We start from the raw sequence: 21,205 nt of genomic DNA, 5'->3' as shown, positions 1-21,205 counted from the left end.
AGCACACCCTAGCCAGAGACCGGAGGCCGTGGGCAGCGTCTGCCACGGCCACCCACCACATCCACCCCGAAGGCAAACCACGTGGAGGGTCAGGGAACCCAAGGCCAAGGGTCTCCCAACAGAAGGCCCGAGGGAGCTGGACCTAGGTGGATCACTAGTGGGGACGGCCAGAGGAAAGGACAGAAGGAGAGCTCAGGGTCACGCTCCGGACTTGTTTGGGGGTTTGCTGAATCCAGGACCTGGTGGACGCAGCACGGCTCAGGTGGTCACTTGAAGCTGGAGTGACCGGAACATCAGCAGTGAGTAAATACCCTAAACTGCACAACCCGACTCTGTCTTCACTTAACATCTATGCTGCACCACCACAACCCCCATCCTCTGCACCTGACCCCCTGAGGCTATACCCCACCCGTTGGGGGTTATACTACCAAAAGCTGCACCAACACCATCAGCCTCAGCGGACCCTGCTGCAGCGGCGGCCATAGTGACCGCAATACAACGGGTGGCGTAGTCGACATTAAGAACTTTATAACATCTGTAGGACTGCCACATACTCTGAGCTTGACACCCTGGGCACGGACCGGGTCACAGCCACTCGGAAGACTACAACTCCCATCTGATCCGGCTCCGGGTATTCCCCTAAAGAATATGGCCCAGGGGGCGCGTCAACTTTGGCGTAGTCGGCAGGATTACGTGCCCGCAACAACCGGGTACTGCGTGCCTGAAGGAAAGAACAAGTTTACCTCAAAAAGAAGTCTCCTGCCGGTTCCGGAGGGTCCACGCCATCGGACTCCATCACAGGTCGATTCCCGCCGGTTGTCCGCCATTAACAGCTTTTTCCCGCCATCTGCAGAGTTTCCCGCCACTGGGAGACGATTCCCGCCATTTCCAAAGGTTTCCCGCCTTGTCAGAGCGGACGCCATTATGGGCGTGCCAGAGGATGGCAAGAGGCCACCTCCCATCGTGGGCCAGGACCGAAAATGGCGCCAAAAGTGGAAACCGCCCCCACCAACAGAGACTGTGATGCTAGAGGTGTCTGTCAGCGTGAAAGAACTGCCCCTGGAGCTGACAATCACCAAGTGGCCCCGGGACCGCCCTCGAAGTGGGAGGACTGAGAAGGAGAGAGCAAAGATGGGTGTCGCTTGGAGCAGTCTGGAGCGAGCGCACCCGGAGGCAAGAAGCCTGGAGAAGAGTTTCGGAGGAGCTCACCCGGAGATGGCGAGAAAGCAGAGCAGCACCGGCCCGTTGGCCAGGAGCCTGCTAGAAACAGAGGAGGGAGAGCAGAGCAGCACCGGCCCGCTGGCCAGGAGCCTGCTGGAGACAACGGAAGGAGAGCAGAGCAGCACCGACCCGTTGGTCAGGAGCCTGCTGGAAACAACGACCCCACTAGGCCTAGTGGAGGTCCTAGCACAGCTCCCCCGAGACCGGGAGTGTGCACAGACCGCTCTGGAGGGCCTCGCAAGGAGGATGGCCCGGGTGCAGCGAGAGACGTTGGCAGAGTGGAGCCGTGAGATGGCCCAGCAGACCGAGACCTGTCAGCGGAGCACGCCACCCAAGACGAGGAGACAGACCGCCTCTGAGGATGGCGCGGGAGGACTGAAGGCCGGAGACGGCGCCGAGAAGGGAGCCGAACGAGTGGAGGCAGGTAAAGGGGACGTCTATACCCCAAACCGGGAAACCGCGTACCTGCCCCAGCTCCCCGTCGCAGAGCCCGAAGTCTATCCTGCCGTGCCCGTCGCTGCAACGTCACCGCCGCAGACTAGGCCTCAAACGGGAGCCGCGACCCCTGTGACGTCACACGCCTCGACCCCGAGCGTGACCAAGCAGGAAGTACCACCAGCCTGGTCGCAAGGCCTAGTACCCCCGGGCGCCGCAATACCAACAGCGCCCCCTACCTCCGCGGAGCCCCCGGCCTGGTCGCAGGGCCAAGTAGCCCAGGGTGCCGCCGTCCTTACGGTGCCCTTCACCTTCCAGATACCCCAGGCCTGGCCGCAAGGCCCGGGCAACCCGGGCGCTAACACCACCGCGCCCATAAGACCAAGAGTGCCGCATCTGGGAGAGGACCTGTTTACCCAACACACGTGCCCGGATGGGCAGCCTTTCATCTGGCCCCAGGAATATCATGAACTGGAACGGCAGAGGAAGGCTGGGGCCATGTGTGCACCCCTGATCCCGGCTCCAAAGCCCGTAAAGAGGATCTCGCCCCCGCTAGAAGAGGCCCAATTTGAGTGGGACCCCACAGGAGAAGATCTCATGGGGTTCACTCAGGAGACTCGGGCAGCTGCAGCGGAGCGTGCTGAGTGCTGCCGCCAACAGCTCGAGGTCTTCGAGAGGGAGCGGAGAGAGAGGCGGGTCCGGGAACAGCAAGCTCAAGTAAGGAGCGCGGAGCAGAAGAGCCGGGCCAGGAGAGACCCCCGTGCAGCGCATAGTCCCCGCACCACCGGGACTGTGATCAAGTTTAACATGCAGCATGGGTGGGGCTTCATCCGAGACCACCGCACCCTAGGCGACGTCTTCGTGACCAGGAGAGACGTTGAGTCCCACCTACCGGAGGGACACAGAGGTCGTGACCTTTACATCGGGGACGAGGTCACCTTCACCCGGCACAAGTGTGCCAAAGGACCCTACGCCCTCCATGTGCATCGCCTGACGGAGGAAGAGCTGCGGTGTGAGGAGGAAGAGCAAGAGGACCCGGACGGGTCTGAAGCTAAAGGAAACCATAAAGAAAGAGCAGGAGGACGTCGTCGTTAAGTACAGCGAAGCAGAAGCTGTATATAGTTGCCCGTCGGGGCACCGTGAACTGTTACTGCTGCTATCATAGTCCCCGTTGGGACCAGCAAGTGTGAACTGTTTACCCGTTTATCCCTTAAATCCCACTGACCGAGGACTGAGAGCGGTCATTCCTCCCTAATACCTGGCCGAGGACTGAGAGCGGCCACTACCCCTTTTGTATATAGTTGCGCTTCCTAAAGCGCCCCCTACCGGTTTTATAGGAAAACCATTTTTCAAGAAAAGACTGTCGCACTTTACCCGGTCACACGTTGCACAGTGACCGGAGGAGGAACTAGAAGCGAAGAAAAGTCTACAAGAATGTTTTATATGAAAAGTTTTATTGATATATATATATATAATGTTTTGTATGATGTTTTATATGTTTATGCAAAAGTTTGTATGCTTTGTGGTGTTTTGTTCTTACAGCCCGAGGACGTGCTGTGATTTACCAGGGGGGAATGTAGCACCCTGAGGATTCGGCTGCTACAGGGGTATTGCACCTCAACCCAGAGGTGTGATATTCCACTCCTGGGTAAGGATGGAGTGTGGACCTGAGCTCGGTAGGCTGCATGCACTACACACATCCCATTTCCGAGGGGCAGGCCGACGGTACTCCCACTTAGAAATGTGCAGGTACGACCGAGTCTGTTCCTGGCTGGAGTGGGAGGGGGGTGGTACATCCCAAGTAGTGTAGGGGCAGATAGGGGGAGCAGCCTGGGTAAAGATAGGAGCTCATTGGGTGCTGGTCACCTGAGCTCACACATAGAGGGTGTATATAAGGTGGGCACCATCAAAGAACAGGGTCAGTCTGTCAGAGTAAGAAGCAGAGGTCCAGATGAGCCTGCAGAGAGATAGTGGAGCAGAGAAGGAAAGACCCAGAGGGGACAAAGAGAGGACTCTGAGAACCCAAATTCAATCCCCGGGTGAAGAGTCGGCAATAGGGTACCGGATCCCAAACTGGTGGGGGCAAAAGCACACCCTAGCCAGAGACCGGAGGCCGTGGGCAGCGTCTGCCACGGCCACCCACCACATCCACCCCGAAGGCAAACCACGTGGAGGGTCAGGGAACCCAAGGCCAAGGGTCTCCCAACAGAAGGCCCGAGGGAGCTGGACCTAGGTGGATCACTAGTGGGGACGGCCAGAGGAAAGGACAGAAGGAGAGCTCAGGGTCACGCTCCGGACTTGTTTGGGGGTTTGCTGAATCCAGGACCTGGTGGACGCAGCACGGCTCGGGTGGTCACTTGAAGCTGGAGTGACCGGAACATCAGCAGTGAGTAAATACCCTAAACTGCACAACCTGACTCTGTCTTCACTTAACATCTATGCTGCACCACCACAACCCCCATCCTCTGCACCTGACCCCCTGAGGCTATACCCCACCCGTTGGGGGTTATACTACCAAAAGCTGCACCAACACCATCAGCCTCAGCGGACCCTGCTGCAGCGGCGGCCATAGTGACCGCAATACAACGGGTGGCGTAGTCGACATTAAGAACTTTATAACATCTGTAGGACTGCCACATACTCTGAGCTTGACACCCTGGGCACGGACCGGGTCACAGCCACTCGGAAGACTACAACTCCCATCTGATCCGGCTCCGGGTATTCCCCTAAAGAATATGGCCCAGGGGGCGCGTCAAGGGCAGTAGGACCAAATCTCTTGCTGATAAATCACTGATTTCATTGAAACAACAATGCACAATCCAGTAGGTGACTCATCATTGGAATCAGGGTCTCTGCCTCTACATCATCCTGTCCTCAGATTACATAGCAAAAACCTGCTGACAGATTCCTTTTTACTCAGGGGTACAAGAGATGTATTTCCATCGCATGCTTGTAGAATATAACTTTCCAGGTCACTGGTTTAGAAATATTTCAGATGGGTGCCATAATATTTCATTCCACCGACAGTGTCCCTTTGCTAGAAGGCATAACGTGCACAAAAGAGCTTGTTTATTTTTACCCATAAGGCTTCTATATTTGCATTAAACACCATGGTTATATAAGGTGCTTGTATGCAGGAGTATAAAGATAAGCTGTTAATGCTTTTCCACGCTCTGCATCCTCACCCAGTTGTCTGTAAGTGTATGTATCGAGTTTGACTTAATGGTACAAAACTGGAATTTTAATATTTCATAGAGCCGGAATGTATTCTTGTCCTCTTGTATCACTTTGAAGTGCTATAAGCATTGTTTTACAATCATTTACAGTCATTTATGCTTGCTGGGTTTATGTGCATAAATATCTTTAATCAAAATAATGTCTTACAGCATTCCCTTTAGAAATGGATCTTATTTCCTGTAAGCTATTTTACTGTTTGTGCATAGTCTAGCAGTATATGTTCATTAGAAATAAGCTATAAAATAAGCTCTGAAGGCCAAGACTATTACACATGTTATGTACAAAACTGTTAAGGTTTCTCTAAACGTCAGTTTTTCACGGATAGAACATGTACCCATTAGAATCTAGAATCTACGGAGTTGTTCACATGTCCATTTTTTTCAGACCAAAAAAAAACACGGAAAGATCTCCATTTTTTAATCCACATTACGGATCAAATGTACCTGTGTAAGTCTATGGAGACATTTCATTAAGATGTTTACAGCAGAAATCTTAATAAGTCACAATATTTTGCGCAACTCGGCAGTTGTGCAAAAATATTGAGACTTTTGGTGTGTATATGCCGGTCCTGACCAGATACGCCAATATCAGAGTCAAATGGACGAGATAGGGTGTTTACACGTCCGCCCATTAAATTCATCATAAGTTACGCTACTAATGTGGTTTGACTTACTCCAGAAATGTGCGCTAGCCCCAGCTGCTGTATATTTCTGGCAACAGCTCACGTTGGATATCAGACGAGCCTGATTTATTAGAATCACTGCATGCAGATCTTACAGGACCAAGCACAGTGCCAACATGAAATGGGGTGGTGTAGAGCACAATGCCAACATGAAATGGGGTGGTGTAGAGCACAATGCCAGCATGGAATGGGGTGGTGTAGAGCACAATGCCAACATGAAATGGGGTGGTGTAGAGCACAATGCCAGCATGAAATGGGGTGGTGTACAGCACAATGTCAACATCAAATAAGGTGGTGTAAAGCACAATGTCAGCATCAAATGAGGTGGTGTAAAGCACAATGTCAACATCAAATAGGGTGGTGTAGAACATAATGCCAACATCAAATAGGATGGTGTAAAGCACAATGCCAACAACAAATAGGGTGGTGTAGAGCACAATGCCAACATCAAATAGGGTGGTGTAGAGCACAATGCCAACATCAAATAGGGTGGTGTAGAGCACAATGCCAACATCAAATGGGGTAGTGTAGAGCACAATGCCAACATCAAATGGGGTGGTGTAGAGAATAATGCCAACATCAAATGGGGTGGTGTAGAGGCTAATGCCAACATCAAATGGGGTGGTGTAGAGCACAATGCCAGCATCAATGGGGTGGTGTAGAGCACAATGACAACATCAAATGGGGTGGTGTAAAACACAATGCCAACATCAAATGAGGTGGTGTAAAGTACAATGCTAACATCAAATAGGGTGGTGTAAAACACAATGCCAACATCAAATGAGGTGGTATAAAGTACAATGCCAACATCAAATGGGGTGGTGTAAAGCACAATGCCAACATCAAATGTGGTGGTGTAGAGCACAATGCCATGGGATTTTCAAGCAGTGGAACCGTGTTCTGTGGAGTGATGAATCTGATGGATGAGTCTGGGTTTGGTGAATACTAGGAGAACATTACCTGCTGACAGCGTTGTGCCAGCTGTAGAGTTTGGGAGAGGAGGGATAATGCTATGTTTTTTTGTCCGGGGTTTGCCTAGGCCTTTTAGTTCTAGTGAAAGAAAATGTTAATACTTCAGCATATTAACATATGTTGCACCATGCCCTGCTAGACAACTCAGCTTACCTCCCTGAGAAACAAAAGGTCATTGTAATGCAACACACCTGATCCGTCCTCCGACATCACAGGACATTTCCTCTTTAAATTTTACATAGATGACCTGTTCTTAAGAAAGGGCAATGTTTGATATGATTGGTTTGCCCTCCAAGACCCTGCCAATCAACGCAATGAAGGAGCCGTCAGTCTTTCTGATAGGCAAAGCTTTTATTCCTATGCTATAAACAACTTTTTTTCTAAGAAATATTTATAAACCTGTTTCTTTCCTTAATTTTTGTAATATCTTAACATCCTGTAAAAATTATTTTTTCATCAGTGAGTGCAAAATGGGAACAGTTGGGAGGAAAACCGTGGGATCTATTGGAACCAGTAGATGGATTTCATCCTAATCAGGTAGTGGAAAATATGGGATTATACGTAAATACATGTCTGATTAAAAAATGTATGCATTGTTATGGTATTATAGAGGCCTGAGATACTCTGTAGTTAATCTTAAGGTAAAAAATTAGAAAACACTAGCTACTGCTGTCTAGAAAGAATACCACTCTTGTCTATGGGCTGACTTTAGTACTTTGGGTGACGGCAATAACCGACACAGTAAATGGACAGGAGTGATGTTCTTTTCTGGTAGAAATCTGTCATATTTCTAATTATGTACAAGAATATAAAGATTGATTGTGATTATTTTTAAACTGCGCCAGAGTGGTTATAGCATAATCAAATATCCACTTATTCTTCTACAAGAAATAATGTTATTCTCGGGTGTACTTATTTATGCATCAGAGTAATGTTTGTGTTGTTTACTTTCAGTAACAGCCTAGTCGATATCGGTTTAGTCTGTAATTTGTCATTCATATTTCTAATTAGTACTTCTATTGATTGAGTAACTAGTGCTATTTCAACATTTTTCATAGACCATTTGTTCTTACCAACATCTATGCACATTTTCAGTGAAATGGTAGCTATTTGCTACAATTTCAATTCCAATCTATAGCTCATTAAAATGGTAAATGGTAAATAACAACAGAGTCGTTAACGTGGAAGTGCAATATATTGTATTAAAAACACTAAAATAACAAATAAAGAGGTGAAACTAAAAAATGCAACTTCTTAAAAGAGTGGTCGAATACCTAAAATGTCCTTTCTAAATATCTATTTTACTACCCAAACCACTTTTGTAATAGCTTTATTATAAAATACCCTATAACTCTCTCTATATAGCTAATACTTAAAGTTTTTTTTTTACTTCAGTTCTTGTGACGTTTTGTTTGCGAGGAGTCCCAAATGAGGTGTCATCAGGAGGATGGGGCCACACTTAGTTCTCTGTAGCATCTATCACTCCTGGAACAGGACGTCATCAGGAGTCGGCTCTATGGTCACTTACTATAGCTTTTTTCATCATCGCCCTCTGAAGATGTCCTGGATCCATGGTGTTAACAGAAGCTGTGGGAGAGGTGAGCACAGTGATGGCACTCTGCTTCTGTCCCCGCTGCTGCAGCCTCTAACTGTAGAGCAATACATCTTCAGGGGGAGGAGACAGAAGCAGGGTGAGTGACATCACTGGCATCCCACAGCGAACAAATCAACAAATCAACAGCAGATGAAGAATTGGTTTTATTTATGTTTTACGCCGTTCCTCGTGCGGTATTAGTAATTTGATGACTTTATTCTTTGGATCGGTGCAATACCAGATTTACAGGTGCATCTCACTAAATTAGAATATCATCAAAAAGTTTATTTATTTCAGTTCTTCAATACAAAAATTGAAAATCATATATTATATATTGTTGATGATTATGGCTTACAGCCAATGAAAACACAAAAGCCATTATGTCAGTAAATTAAAATAATTAACAAAAAACACGTGCAAAGGCTTCCTAAGCATTTAAAAGGTCCCTTAGTCTGTTTCCGTAGGCGCCACAATCATGGGGAAGACTGCTGACTTGACAGATGTCCAGAAGGCAGTCATTGTCCAGAAGGCAGTCATTGACACTAAGTAAATGCAAAGTAAATTTTGCATTTCATTTGGAACTCAAGGTCCCAGAGTCTGGAGGAAGAGTGGAGAGACTCACAATCCAAGCTTGAGGTCTAGTGTGAAGTTTCCACAATCAGTGATGGTTTGAGGAGCCATATCATCTGCTGGTGTAGGTCCACTGTGTTTTATCAAGACCAAAGTCAGCGCTGCCGTCTACCAGGAAATTTTAGAGCACTTCATGCTTCCCTCTGCCGACAAGCTTTTTGGAGATGGAGATTTCATTCTCCAGCAGGACTTGGCACCTGTCCACACTGCTGAAAGTACCAATACCTGGTTTAAAAACAACAGTATCACTGTGCTTGATTGGCCAGCAAACTCACCTGACCTTAACCCCATAGAGAATCTATGGGGAAATGTCAAGAGGAAGATGAGAGACACCAGACCCAACAATGCAGACGAGCTGAAGGCTGCTATCAAAGCAACCTGGGCTTCCATAACACCTCAGCAGTGCCACAGGCTGATCGCCTCCATGCCACGCCGCATTGATGCAGGAATTGATACAAAAGGAGCCCCGACTAAGTATTGAGTGCATTTACTGAACATACATTTCAGTAGGCCAACATTTTGGATTTTAAAAACATTTTTCAAGCTGTTATAAAGTATTCTAATTTACTGAGATAATGACTTTTGTGTTTTCATTGGCTGTAAGCCATGACCATCAACATTAACAGAAATAAACACTTGAAATAGATCACTCTGTTTGTAATGATTCTATATACCGTAATATATGAGTTTCACTTTTTGTATTGAAGAACTGAAATAAATTAACTTTTTGATGATATTCTAATTTAGTGAGATGCACTTGTATTTCTCTGATTTAATGGCATAAAAATTAAAAGTTTGAAATTTGCTACATTTTCTCTAAATTTCCATTTTTTCACAAATAAACGCAAGTGATATCGAACAAATTTTATCACTAACATGAAGTACAATATGTCACAAAAAACAGTCTCAGAATCAGGGGGATCCGTTGACGCGTTCCAGAGTTATTACCTCATAAAGTGACAGTGGTCAGAATTGTAAAAATTGGCCTGGTCATGAAGGTGCAAACCATCCTCGGGGGTAAAGGGGTTAAAACTAGGTAAATACAACCTCAGATGAACAACAACACATAAATTACACTGTGCCATCAATCATTTACCAAATACTAGGCCAAATGCAGAAGCAGTGTGTGAAAAATTAAGTATATTCCATGAATCAATAGATACATATAGAACAACCTTAAGCAGCAATAATTTGAAGTAATCATTTTCTGTATGACTGTCTGTCTGACATAATTCTGGATGAATTACTCTTTCTTACGTCGCTTAAAATCATTTAAGTGTACACTTTGCAACACCTTTTCTTTTTCAGCCATGCTGGTGTGCTTGGGATCATTGTCCTGCTACAAGACCCAGTTTCGGCCATACTTTAGCTTTTGGATAGATGGTCACACATTTGGCTTTAGAATACTTTGCTATATAGAGTATTTCAATGACTGCAAATTTGCTCAGGTCTTGTGGCTACACAACCAGCCAGAATCATCACCACCTCCAACGTGCTTGAGAGTTGGTATGAGGTATTTGTCCTGATATGAAGTCTTTTGTTTTTGCCAAACATGGTGCAGGGGATTATTGAAAAAAAACATCTCCACTTTGCTTTCTTTTTTCCATAGGACATTGTTCCAGAAATCTTTGTTTGTTCAAATACAACTTTTCTTTTGCAAACTTTAGCTTTGCTGCCGTGTTTTTTTTTTTTCAAAAGAAGAGGCTTCAGTCTTTTTCTAATTGTACTGTTATGAACTTGAACTTTTAACATGCTAACCTAGGCTCTTACATTAATTGCAAAAAACCTGAGCATTGCATGGTCTGACCTTAGGTTGAATTTGTTGGGACGTTCACTTCTGGGAAGATTCTCAACTGTCTTGTCTTGAATTTTTTTTATAGCCTTATAAACCTTCTCAGATTATTGCAAAGCAATAATTGCTTCCCTAAGATCATTGTGACCTCTTTCCTCCTTGGTTTTGCATTAGCATACACTTGAATGCTCCAGACCAGCAAACTGCCAAAACGTCTGCTTCTATAGATGTGGGAACAATTAATCTAAGGCAGGACCTGGCTGCTAATTAACCCTCAATTCCTATGGAAACACATTCATTTTTCACACAAAGATTGTGACTAGTTTTTGCTAATTAATGACGCTGTGTAACTTGCTATGTGTTGTTCATCTTTTCATTATGTCCCGATACCTAAAACCATAGATTTCTAAGTTTAGTTTTTCTCATGGCGTCAGATTTTCAGTCTGGCTTAACATACCGAATAAAATATATGCTGTAGAAAAGGATGAAGATTTTGCTGTTTTTGTTCCTTACATTTCATTAACAACAATCCAGAGTGAAAATCCACAGTATTTCTATATGAAAAAGGGCATGATACGGATTTGAAAATCTATAGCATGCCTACCATCTGCTTTAGATATTTTATTACATGAGCAAACAGGGTTTGTTGAAACAATTTGCAGATTTTAAGCACTGATTCTGCACTCAAATTCTACAAGTCCTTGATGATTGAATCCAGGCTTAGTTCCTTTAAGATACAATGGCATGTAAAGGTTTGGGCACCCTGGTCAAAATTTCTGTTATTGTGAACAGTTAAGCAAGTTGAAGATGAAATGATCTCTAAAAGGCCCAAACTTAAAGATATTTCCTTTGTATTTTAGGCAAAAAATATATATTGTCATTTTTTACGTTTTCAAAATTAAAAAAGTAAAATAAGCCAATGCAAAAGTTTGGGCTCCCTTGGAGATTTGTGTGCTCAGATAACTTTGACCAAGGTTTCAGACTTTAATTAGTCTGTTTGGGTTATGTCTTGTTCACCACTATCATCGTTAGGAAAGGCAGGTGATGCAAATTTCCCAGCTTTATAAAAACACTGCCTCCTTTAAGCTTGTGACAAAAACAACAGTCATTGGTTATTCTAAGCAGTTGCCTAGCACTCTGAAAATGAAAATGGTGAAGGCCCATAAAGCAGGATAAGGTTATAAGAAGATAGCAAACCATTTTCAAATTGCCCTTTCCTCAGTTCGAAATGTAATTAAGAAATGGCAGTTAACAGGAACAGTGGAGGTCAAGATAAGGTCTGGGAGACCTAGCAACATTTCAGTGAGATGCTCATATGATTGCTAAAGAGGCAAATCAGAAGCCCCGCTTGACTGCAAAAGACCTTCAGAAAGATTTAGCGGACTCTGGAGTTGCGGTACATTGTTCTACTGCTTAAAGACAACTGTACAAATATGGCCATAATGGAAGAGTCATCAGGAGAAAACCTCTTCTGCGTCCTCACCATAAAATTCAGCTTCAGAAGTATGCAAAAGAACATCTAAACAAGGCTGATGCATTTTGGAAACAAGTCAGATGAGGTAAAAACAGAATTCTTTGGCCACAATGATTGAAGGTATGTGTGGATAAAGAAGGGCACAAAATTTCAGGAAAAGAACATCTCGCCAACCATTAAGCATGGAGGTGGATCAATCATCCTTTGGTGTTGTGTTGCAGCCAATGGCACAAGCAACATTTTACGAGTAAAGGGAAGAATGGATTCAATGAAATTTCAACAAATTCTTGATGCAAACATAGCATCAGCTGTAAAAAAAAGCTGAAGTTGAAAAGAGGATGGCTTCTACAAATGGATAATGATCCTAAATACATGTAAAAATCCACAATAGACTACCCCAAAAGGCACAAGCTTAAGGTTTTATAATGGCCCTCACAATCTGTGGCTGGACATCAAAATAGCAGTGCATGCAAGACGACCCAGGAATTTCACAGAACTGGAAGAATTTTCCAAAGAAGAATGGATGAAAATACATCAAACAAGAAATGAAAGACCCTTCGCTGGCTACAAAAAGCATTTACAAGCTGTGATACTTTCAAAAGGAGGTGCTACTAGGTACTAACTAACAAACATTTGCATCGGCCCATTTTCCTTTTTTTTATTTTTAAAATGTAAAAGATTAAAATATATATATATTTTTTACTTAAAATACAAAGGAAATGTGACATCTTTAACTTTAGGCCTCTAAAGATCATTTCATCTTCAACTTTTACATGCAGTTAAAAATGGATATGCAGTTAGTCTGCATAATGATATTCTCCTTCAGTGAACTCAAGGGATGATAGATCAGAATTTGTACGTCAGATTTTCAGGTGACAAAAAAAATGTACTACAGTCTTGGCCGAAAGTGTTGGCACCCTTGAAATTGTTCCAGAAAATTAAGTATTTCTCCCAGAAAATTATTGCAATTACAAATGTTTTGCTATGCAAATGTTTATTTCCTTTGTGCGTATTGGAACAACACAAACAGAGAAAAAAAGGTAAATTGGACATAACTTCACACGAAACCCCAGAAATGGTCCGGACAAAGTTGTTGGCGGCACCTTTCCAAAATTATGGGAAAGCAACTTTGTTTCAAGTGTGTGATACGCGTTCAAACTCACTTGTGGCAAGTAACCGATGTGGGCAATATGAAAATTACACCTGAAACCAGATAAAAAGGGGAGAAGTTGGCTCAATCTTTGCATTGTGTGTCTGTGTGTGTTACACTAAGCATGGAGAACAGAAAGAGAACTGTCTGAGGACTTGAGAACCAGAATTATTAAAAAATGTCAACAATCTCAAGGTTACAAGTCCTTCTCAAGAGATCTTGATGATCTTTTGTCCAGGGTGTACAACATAATCAAGAAGTTTACAACCCATGGCACTGTAGCTAATCCTGCTGGACGTGGACGACAGAGAAAATTTGATGAAAGGTTGCAAGACTGGATAGTCCGGATAGTGAACAAGCAGCCCCAATCAAGTTCCAAGGAAATTCAAGATGTCCTGTAGGCTCAGGCTGCATCAGTGTTAGTGCAAACTATCCGTCGACATTTGAATGAAATGAATGCTAGGGCAGGAGACCAAGAAGGACCCCACTCCTGACATAAAAAAGCTAGACTGCAGTTTGTCAAAATGTACATGAGTAAGCCAAAATCCTTCTGGGAAAGTGTCTTGTGGACAGATGAGACCAAGATAGAGCTTTTTGGTAAAGCACATCATTCTACTGTTTACTGAAAACGGAATGAGGCATAGAAAGAAAATAACACAATACTTACAGTCAAGTATGGTGGAGGTTCAAAGATGTTTTGGGGTTGTTTTGCTGCCTCTGTTACTGGGTGACTTGACTGTGTGCAAGGCATTATGAAATCTGAAGATTACCAAAGGCTTTTGGGTCACAATGTAGTGCCCAGTGTCAGAAAGCTGGGTTTGCGTCCGAGGTCATGAATCTTCCAGCAGGACAATGACCCCAAACATACTTCAAGAAGCACCCAGAAATGGATGGAAACAACACAGTTTAAATATTAGAGACCTGGAGCAGTTTGCAAAAGAAGACTGGTCCAAAATTCCAGTTGAGAGGTGTAAGAAGCCTTGTTGATGGTTATAGAAAGCGATAGACTGCAGTTATTTATTCCAAAGGGTATGCAATCAAATATTAAGTTGAGGATGCCAATAGTTTTGTCTGGGCCATTTTTGGGGTTTTGTGTGAAATTATGTCCAATTTTCCTTTTTTTCTCAGTTTTTTTCTGTTGTTCCAATTCACACATTGAAAATAAAAATGTGTATAACCAAAAATGTGGGTCACGGGGACCTTCTCCAACATCACACATCAACAGAGCGAGAGATAAATGAACAATCCCCAGACCTTTATTATATGCAAAACCGAAAGGTCTATATACAATCCACCACACAGAGGATAAAATAGTCAAGAAACATGAATGCAGTTCAGTAAAGGGATAAATGTCCCGGGAGATGAGAGTCCAACAATCCAACAGACAGAGGATAAAATAGTCCATATACTTCTCCATATATATCCCTAAAGCAGTAGTTCCAAGGTAACCCAGGTTTCTCCAATTCTCTCTGATGTACTGTCCTCACATCATCGTCCCACACAGAATCTATCTACCTCGTCTCTCCTGGCTGTGATATTTAAAAGTCCCTCTCCTAATTCACAGGACAGTGGGGGAAGATGGCAGGAGCTCAGATATCATTGTTTGAGCATTTTATCAATTTTCAATGTTGGTCCTTCCATTGCTCCACAATAAACAGCCTGGTTCAATATGTCATTAGAATATTAGCAAACAGCATTATTCACTGACCCTGTGCAAAGATAACAGTACAGTAAATTGTGGGAGCTAATATCAGATGATAAATAACAGCTATTCATCAATGAACAAATATCAACTCATCCTACAAGAGAAGTCAACATTAGAGGGAAAGCGCAGAAGGACACAGCAACAAGAGAACACTCTGAAAATCAGCAAAATATAAATATAGACAAAATTATACCCACATACCATATCACACCATCACAATGTGTATTTGCAATATTTTTTTGGTAGAAAAACTTCATTTTCTGGAACAATTTCAAGGGTGCCAACACTTTTGGCCATGACTGTATATGTTCAGAATATCATTGTGGATTCAGCAACCCAAATTTTATAATAAGTACTGTATGTGATACGCACATTTACCCTATAACATTCTATCTTCTCTATTTTGTTCTAGATTGCATCAGCTATTGGAGCAGATCTAATATGGGAGGAGACATTACAAAAACAGCCAGAAATTTTTGGAAAACAGAATCCTTTCAATCAAGAAATTATAAAAAGATTTGGAGATCAAGGCGGACACTGATAAGAGGATTGTGTGTTTCCAGTTATTGATAATACAGATTTATTTTATTGCGATGCATTGAGAACATTGTAGAAAGACATTATTTTGTCTCTCAAAATTAAAAAGAAAAAAATTGCAGTTAAAGCAAACGCATAATGGTAGCATGATCTTTCCTCACTCAAGAAGTGGTTCTTTTTGATAATTTTTTTGGGATGTTTCTTATTCATGATGAATATACACTGTGTGCAGAATTATTAGGCAAATGCGTATTTTGATCACTGATACTTTTTATACATGTTGTCCTACTTCAAGCTGCATAGGCTTGAGAGCCAACTACCAATTAAGTAAATCTGGTGATGTGCATCTCTGTAATGAGGAGGGGTATTGACTAATGACATCAACACCCTATATAAGGTGTGCTTAATTATTAGGCAACTTCTTTTCCTTTGGCAAAATGGGTCAGAAGAGTGATTTGACGGGCTCTGAAAAGTCCAAAATTGTGAGATGTCTTGCAGAGGGATGCAGCAGTCTTGAAATTTCCAAACTTTTGAAGCTTGATCACCGAAAAATCAAGCGTTTCATGGCAAATAGCCAACAGAGTCGCAAGAAGCGTGTTGGCCAAAAAAGGCGCAAAATAACTGCCCATGAAATGAGGAGAATCAAGCGTGAAGCTGCCAAGATGCCATTTGCCACCAGTTTTGCCATATTTGAGAGCAGCAACGTTACTGGAGTATCAAAAAGCACAAGGTGTGCGATACTCAGGGACATGGCCAAGGTAAGGAAGGCTGAAAAACGACCACCTTTGAACAAGAAACATAAGATAAAACGTCAAGAATGGGCCAAGAAATATCTTAAGACTGATTTTTCAAAGGTTTTATGGACTGATGAAATGAGAGTGACTCTTGATGGGCCAGATGGATGTGCCAGAGGCTGGATCAGTAAAGGGCAGAGAGCTCCACTCCTACTCAGACGCCAGCAAGGTGGAGGTGGGGTAATCTTATGGGCTGGTATCATCAAAGATGAACTTGTGGGACCATTTCGGGTTGAGGATGGAGTGAAGCTCAACTCCCAGACCTACTGCAAGTTTCTGGAAGACAACTTCTTCAAGTAGTGGTACAGGAAGAAGTCGGTATCGTTCAAGAAAAACACGATTTTCATGCAGGACAATGCTCCATCACATGCATCCAACTACTCCACAGCATGGCTGGCCAGTAAAGGTCTAAAAGAAGAAAAAATAATGACATGGCCCCCTTGTTCACCTGATCTGAACCCCATAGAGAACCTGTGGTCCATCATAAAATGTGAGATCTACAGGGAGGGAAAACAGTACACCTCTCGGAACAGTGTCTGGGAGGCTGTGGTGGCTGCTGCACGCAATGTTGATCGAAAACAGATCAAGCAACTGACAGAATCTATGGATGGAAGGCTGCTGAGTGTCATCATAAAGAAAGGTGGCTATATTCATCACTATTTTTTTTGTTTTTGTTTTTACATGTCAGAAATGTTTATTTCTAAATTTTGTGCACTGATATTGGTTTACCTGGTGAAAATAAACAAGTGAGATGGGATTATATTTGGTTTTTATTAAGTTGCCTAATAATTCTGCACAGTATTAGTTACCTGCACAAACAGATATCCTCCTAAGATAGCCAAATCTAAAAAAAAAAACACTCCAACTTCCAAAAATATTAAACTTGGATATTTATGAGTCTTTTGGGTTGATTGAGAACATAGTTGTTGATCAATAATAAAAATAATCCTCTAAAATACAACTTGCCTAATAATTCTGCACACAGTGTAAGGGTTTGTAAATTGCATACTGCCAATGTGTCAAGGGGTTGCCAGTGAGGTAATAGAGGGAACACAGATTAATTGCCACAGTCATATTGACAGCACAATATAAGTGGGTAAATGGCAGAGATTTGTGTTACCTCCTATCCTGGCCATTGCAGCTGGATGTCAGCTGTATACACAGCTGGCACTCACTGCTGACAGAGCGGTGTTGTTTGAGTCTGAAAGCAGACATGATTTTCTAATCTCTTTCTTAAAGGAGTTTTTATATATATATTGCATAGATGATTAACATCTCGAACAATGGTTTAAATGGAGCAAAGGTCGAACATGGGAAAGACCCCTACCCCCATCGCCCAATCCATAGTCTATGGAACTGGACTGACTGAAATAGCTATAAAGAAAAATGGTGAATGGAGCACAGGACACCACAGGGTCATGCTCCTTATAACAGCTACTTTGTATTTAGTATTGAAAGCAGATTTCTTTTGATTGGTCCCAATTATGCCGCCAGATTCATAAAATTATGAAAGTGTTACATTATGGATATTGTTGATGTTCAGCTTCATGAATTTGAAATAGATGGTGTGCACTCAATTGTTGGAGCATTTTAGGGTGGTTTCACATTGCGTTCTGTGTCACCGTCGGGGCATACGTCCAAAATCCCCAGCAAAATGGGGTCTGGACGTATGCACTGATGGGGGCCATAGACTGCAATGGTGATGGCAAAGCGAACGTGGACTCTGCCATGCACTTTTTTTCCGGAGTGTAAGCCCATAGGAGCTTACTCAGATGTAGGCTACTGCGTCTAAGTGTCCCCCTCCTGTAGGCGTACACTCCTGAAAACAGTGCAAGGCAGAGTGCACATTCGCTCTGCCGTCACCATTGCAGTCTATGGACCCTGTCAGCGCATACGTCCAGACCCCGTTTTGCGGGGGACTTTGGGCGTACGTCCCGACGGGGACACAGAACGCAATGTGAAAGTAGCCTTACACCAATTAAACTGCTTTGTTACCTGAGATATCTTAACCCCTTGCCTCTGATACCAATTTTTAGTTTTAGCACCTTTGTTTTATCCTCCCCTTCTTCCAAGGACAATAGCTTTTTTAAATACTCCATCGACCTAGCTACACGATGGCTTGTTTTTTTTGCAGGCCGAGTTGTAGTTTTCAGTTACACCATAACTGTTCAGTTACCATAAAATGAACTTAAAAATGGGAAAAAATGTTAAATGGGATTAAATGGTGAACAAAATGCAATTCCGCCATTGTTTTTTGGGTCTTATTTTTAGTGTATTGATTGTACAAATGATGTGATAACATGATTTTCCAGATCAGTTCAATTACCGTAATATCAAACTTGCATAGATTGTTTTTTATTTAAGTGGTGAAATTTTTTTTTACAAGTTTGCAAAAATAATAAATCTTGGTTGTTTTTGAGTCATGAGCTGACAGTTTTACTGATACATGATGTGTTGATCAGTTTTATTGCATGTTTTAGTGAGGTGAGGTGTGGTGGAAAAAAAATCCCCACAATTCTGGTGTTGATTTTTTTTCTCCCTTTACTGCATCTTACATATGGGTTAAATATATATATACTGTATATACGTACATATATATATATATATAATGTATATACAGTTGTGCTCAAAAGTTTACATACCCCGGCAGAATTTTTCCTTTCTTGGCCTTGTTTCAGTGAATACGGTACTCGCCCGAGCATCTCACTACTCGGGATGTTCGGCGAGCACCGAGCATTTTCGGGTCACTCGGGCGGGAGCTCGGTCTCCGCCCTGCACGTTTGGCGCTCTTTACAGAGCCGATGAACATGCAGGGATTGCCAGCCAGTCACTGTAATGCCGCAGCCATGTTGATTGTGGGCATTACAGTGATTGGCTGGCCACACAGCGTCACCTCGAGTATTTAAAACCGGGCGCCGCCATCTTGGACACAGTCGCTCCGGATCAGACGTTGTAGGGAGAGTGCTGCTGAGCTAGGGAGAGATTTATACTGTGAAATAGGTAGTGTAGGGTCTCTAAAGCCTGCAAAATCAAACAAAAAGTCCTTCTCAGGACTAATATCCATCCCAAATATCAGGCAGGCAGGCAGGCTGTATATACCAACAAACACTGCATTACAGTCCTGTGTGCTGCTTCTCAAATTGCTAGACTTAGCCCCAGGTCTCAGGGGCCAGGAAAAATCCTTTTTTTTCATCTAAATCCTCTTTTTTTTTTTTTTTTCCTCAGTCAGACTGTACAAATACCCGTCTTATTAACCTTTTGGTATTTCCCCCCCCCCAAAAAAAAATTGAGTGCGTCTGTGAGTGTTCAGACACAAATATATCTGTTTAAAAGAGTCTGGTTTCGGCCCGATAACTAGACCTGTGGTTTTGCAGTTCCACGGTTCAAATCTATGTATTATCCACTTTTTTGCCTTTTTTCCATAAAAAAAACAGTTTGAGTGTCTCGCTGACTGTTCAGACACAAATATATCTGTTTAAAAGATTCTGGTGTAGGCCAGAGAAATAGAACTGTGGTTTTCCTCTTCCACGGTTCTAATCTCCTTTTTATTACCCTTTTGCCATTGATAGTGCGAGTGTAAACTATTTTACTTCATTTACAATGGGCAAGGCGTGTGGTAAGGAACGTGAAACTGGACGTTCTGGTGATGGTGCGTGCAGAGGACGGGGCCGTGGCCAAGGTGAAAATGTGCCACAACCAACAGCAACATCTTCTCGCTTCCAGTTCTTGACCGAATTAGTAGGGAAGCACACAACAACACCACTGTTGCCAACTGATCAGTGTGAACAGGTTATTAATTGGATAGCAGATAATACTTCCAGTCACCTGGGCACCACCACCTCCGGTCTGTCTTGCACACAGTCAAGTCTTAGTAGCTGTGAGTCTCGACCGCATACTCCTCCTCACCTTGATGCTCCTTCCTCCCACCATGCCGAGTGTCGTCAGACAGCAACTGATCCCACAGTTGGACACTCTGAAGAGCTGTTCACTGGTCCATTTCCATATTTGTGCCCCTCGCCTGCTCCGCTTGAAGTGGTGGAAGAGGAGATCCCATGTAGCGATGGCCAAATATTTGAACAGCCACGGCCACAGGAAGGCGACGCTGGCAATTTGTCACAAGAGGTGGACGATGACGAGACACAATTGCCACGAAGTGGTGCGGAAGTGGAAGAGGAGGAGGTAGTGGATGATCTAGTAACTGACCCAACGTGGCAGGAGGACACGCAGAGCGAGGCCAGCAGCACACAGGGGGAGGGAGGCAGAGTACCCCAACAGGCAGGAAGAAGCAGTGTGGTGGCCGCAGACAGAAGGCGGGCTACCGTTCCCCGTAACACCAACACGAGGGACGTTGCCAGTACAACCAGGTCTTCCAGAGTCTGGAATTTTTTTAAAGACTCTGCTGATAACCCCAAAAAGGCCATTTGTACCACCTGCCAGGCCAGCATCAGCAGGGGTGACAAAACTACCAGCCTGACCACCACCAGCATGATCAGGCACATGTCAGCAAAGCACCTGACTTTGTGGGGCAAAACCTAGGGTCCACAACCAGTGGCAGCGGGTGTCACCACTGCTTCTTCCGTTGTTGTGCGTGTAAGAGAACCCCCTGCTGTGCGTGCAAGGTAATCCCCTGTCCATACTGCATGCAAAGATGCCCCCTCCTCTCAGTCTTCACTTGTTATGGCAGTTTCTCAAGAAACAGCATCAATGTCCACGTCCCACCGCAGCGTTCAATTGTCCATTTCACAGACATTTGAATGAAAGCGCAAATTCGCAGCCAACGCCCCACAGGCCACAGTCCTAAATTCGCACATTTCACGACTGCTTGCATTGGAAATGCTGCCTTTTAGGCTGGTGGAGACGGAATCCTTCCGCAACCTTATGGCGGTGGCTGTCCCTCGGTACTCGTTTCCCAGCCGACACTATTTTGCCCGGTGTGCCATCCCCGCACTACACAAGCACGTGTCCCAAAACATCTGCCGTGC

General features: G+C 43.9%; 1 protein-coding gene across 2 annotated transcripts in view; it reads left to right on the top strand.

Moving 5' to 3' along the window:
- The window catches only part of AOAH (acyloxyacyl hydrolase), a 148,059-nt gene extending 132,498 nt beyond the window's left edge, over positions 1 to 15,561 (top strand). For both annotated transcript variants that reach the window (XM_073678243.1, XM_073678242.1), the window contains exons 20-21: positions 7,008 to 7,084; positions 15,305 to 15,561. In XM_073678243.1, coding sequence (XP_073534344.1) covers positions 7,008 to 7,084; positions 15,305 to 15,433 — 206 coding nt within the window. In that variant the 3' untranslated portion in view covers positions 15,434 to 15,561. The remainder of the gene's footprint in view (positions 1 to 7,007; positions 7,085 to 15,304) is intronic.
- The last annotated feature ends 5,644 nt before the right edge of the window (positions 15,562 to 21,205 follow it).

The sequence above is a fragment of the Phyllobates terribilis genome, unplaced genomic scaffold (assembly GCF_046119375.1).
Source record: "Phyllobates terribilis strain yellow unplaced genomic scaffold, ASM4611937v1 Scaffold_4__5_contigs__length_816908805, whole genome shotgun sequence".
NCBI lineage: Eukaryota > Metazoa > Chordata > Amphibia > Anura > Dendrobatidae > Phyllobates > Phyllobates terribilis.
This window is presented reverse-complemented; position numbering and strand designations above follow the sequence as displayed.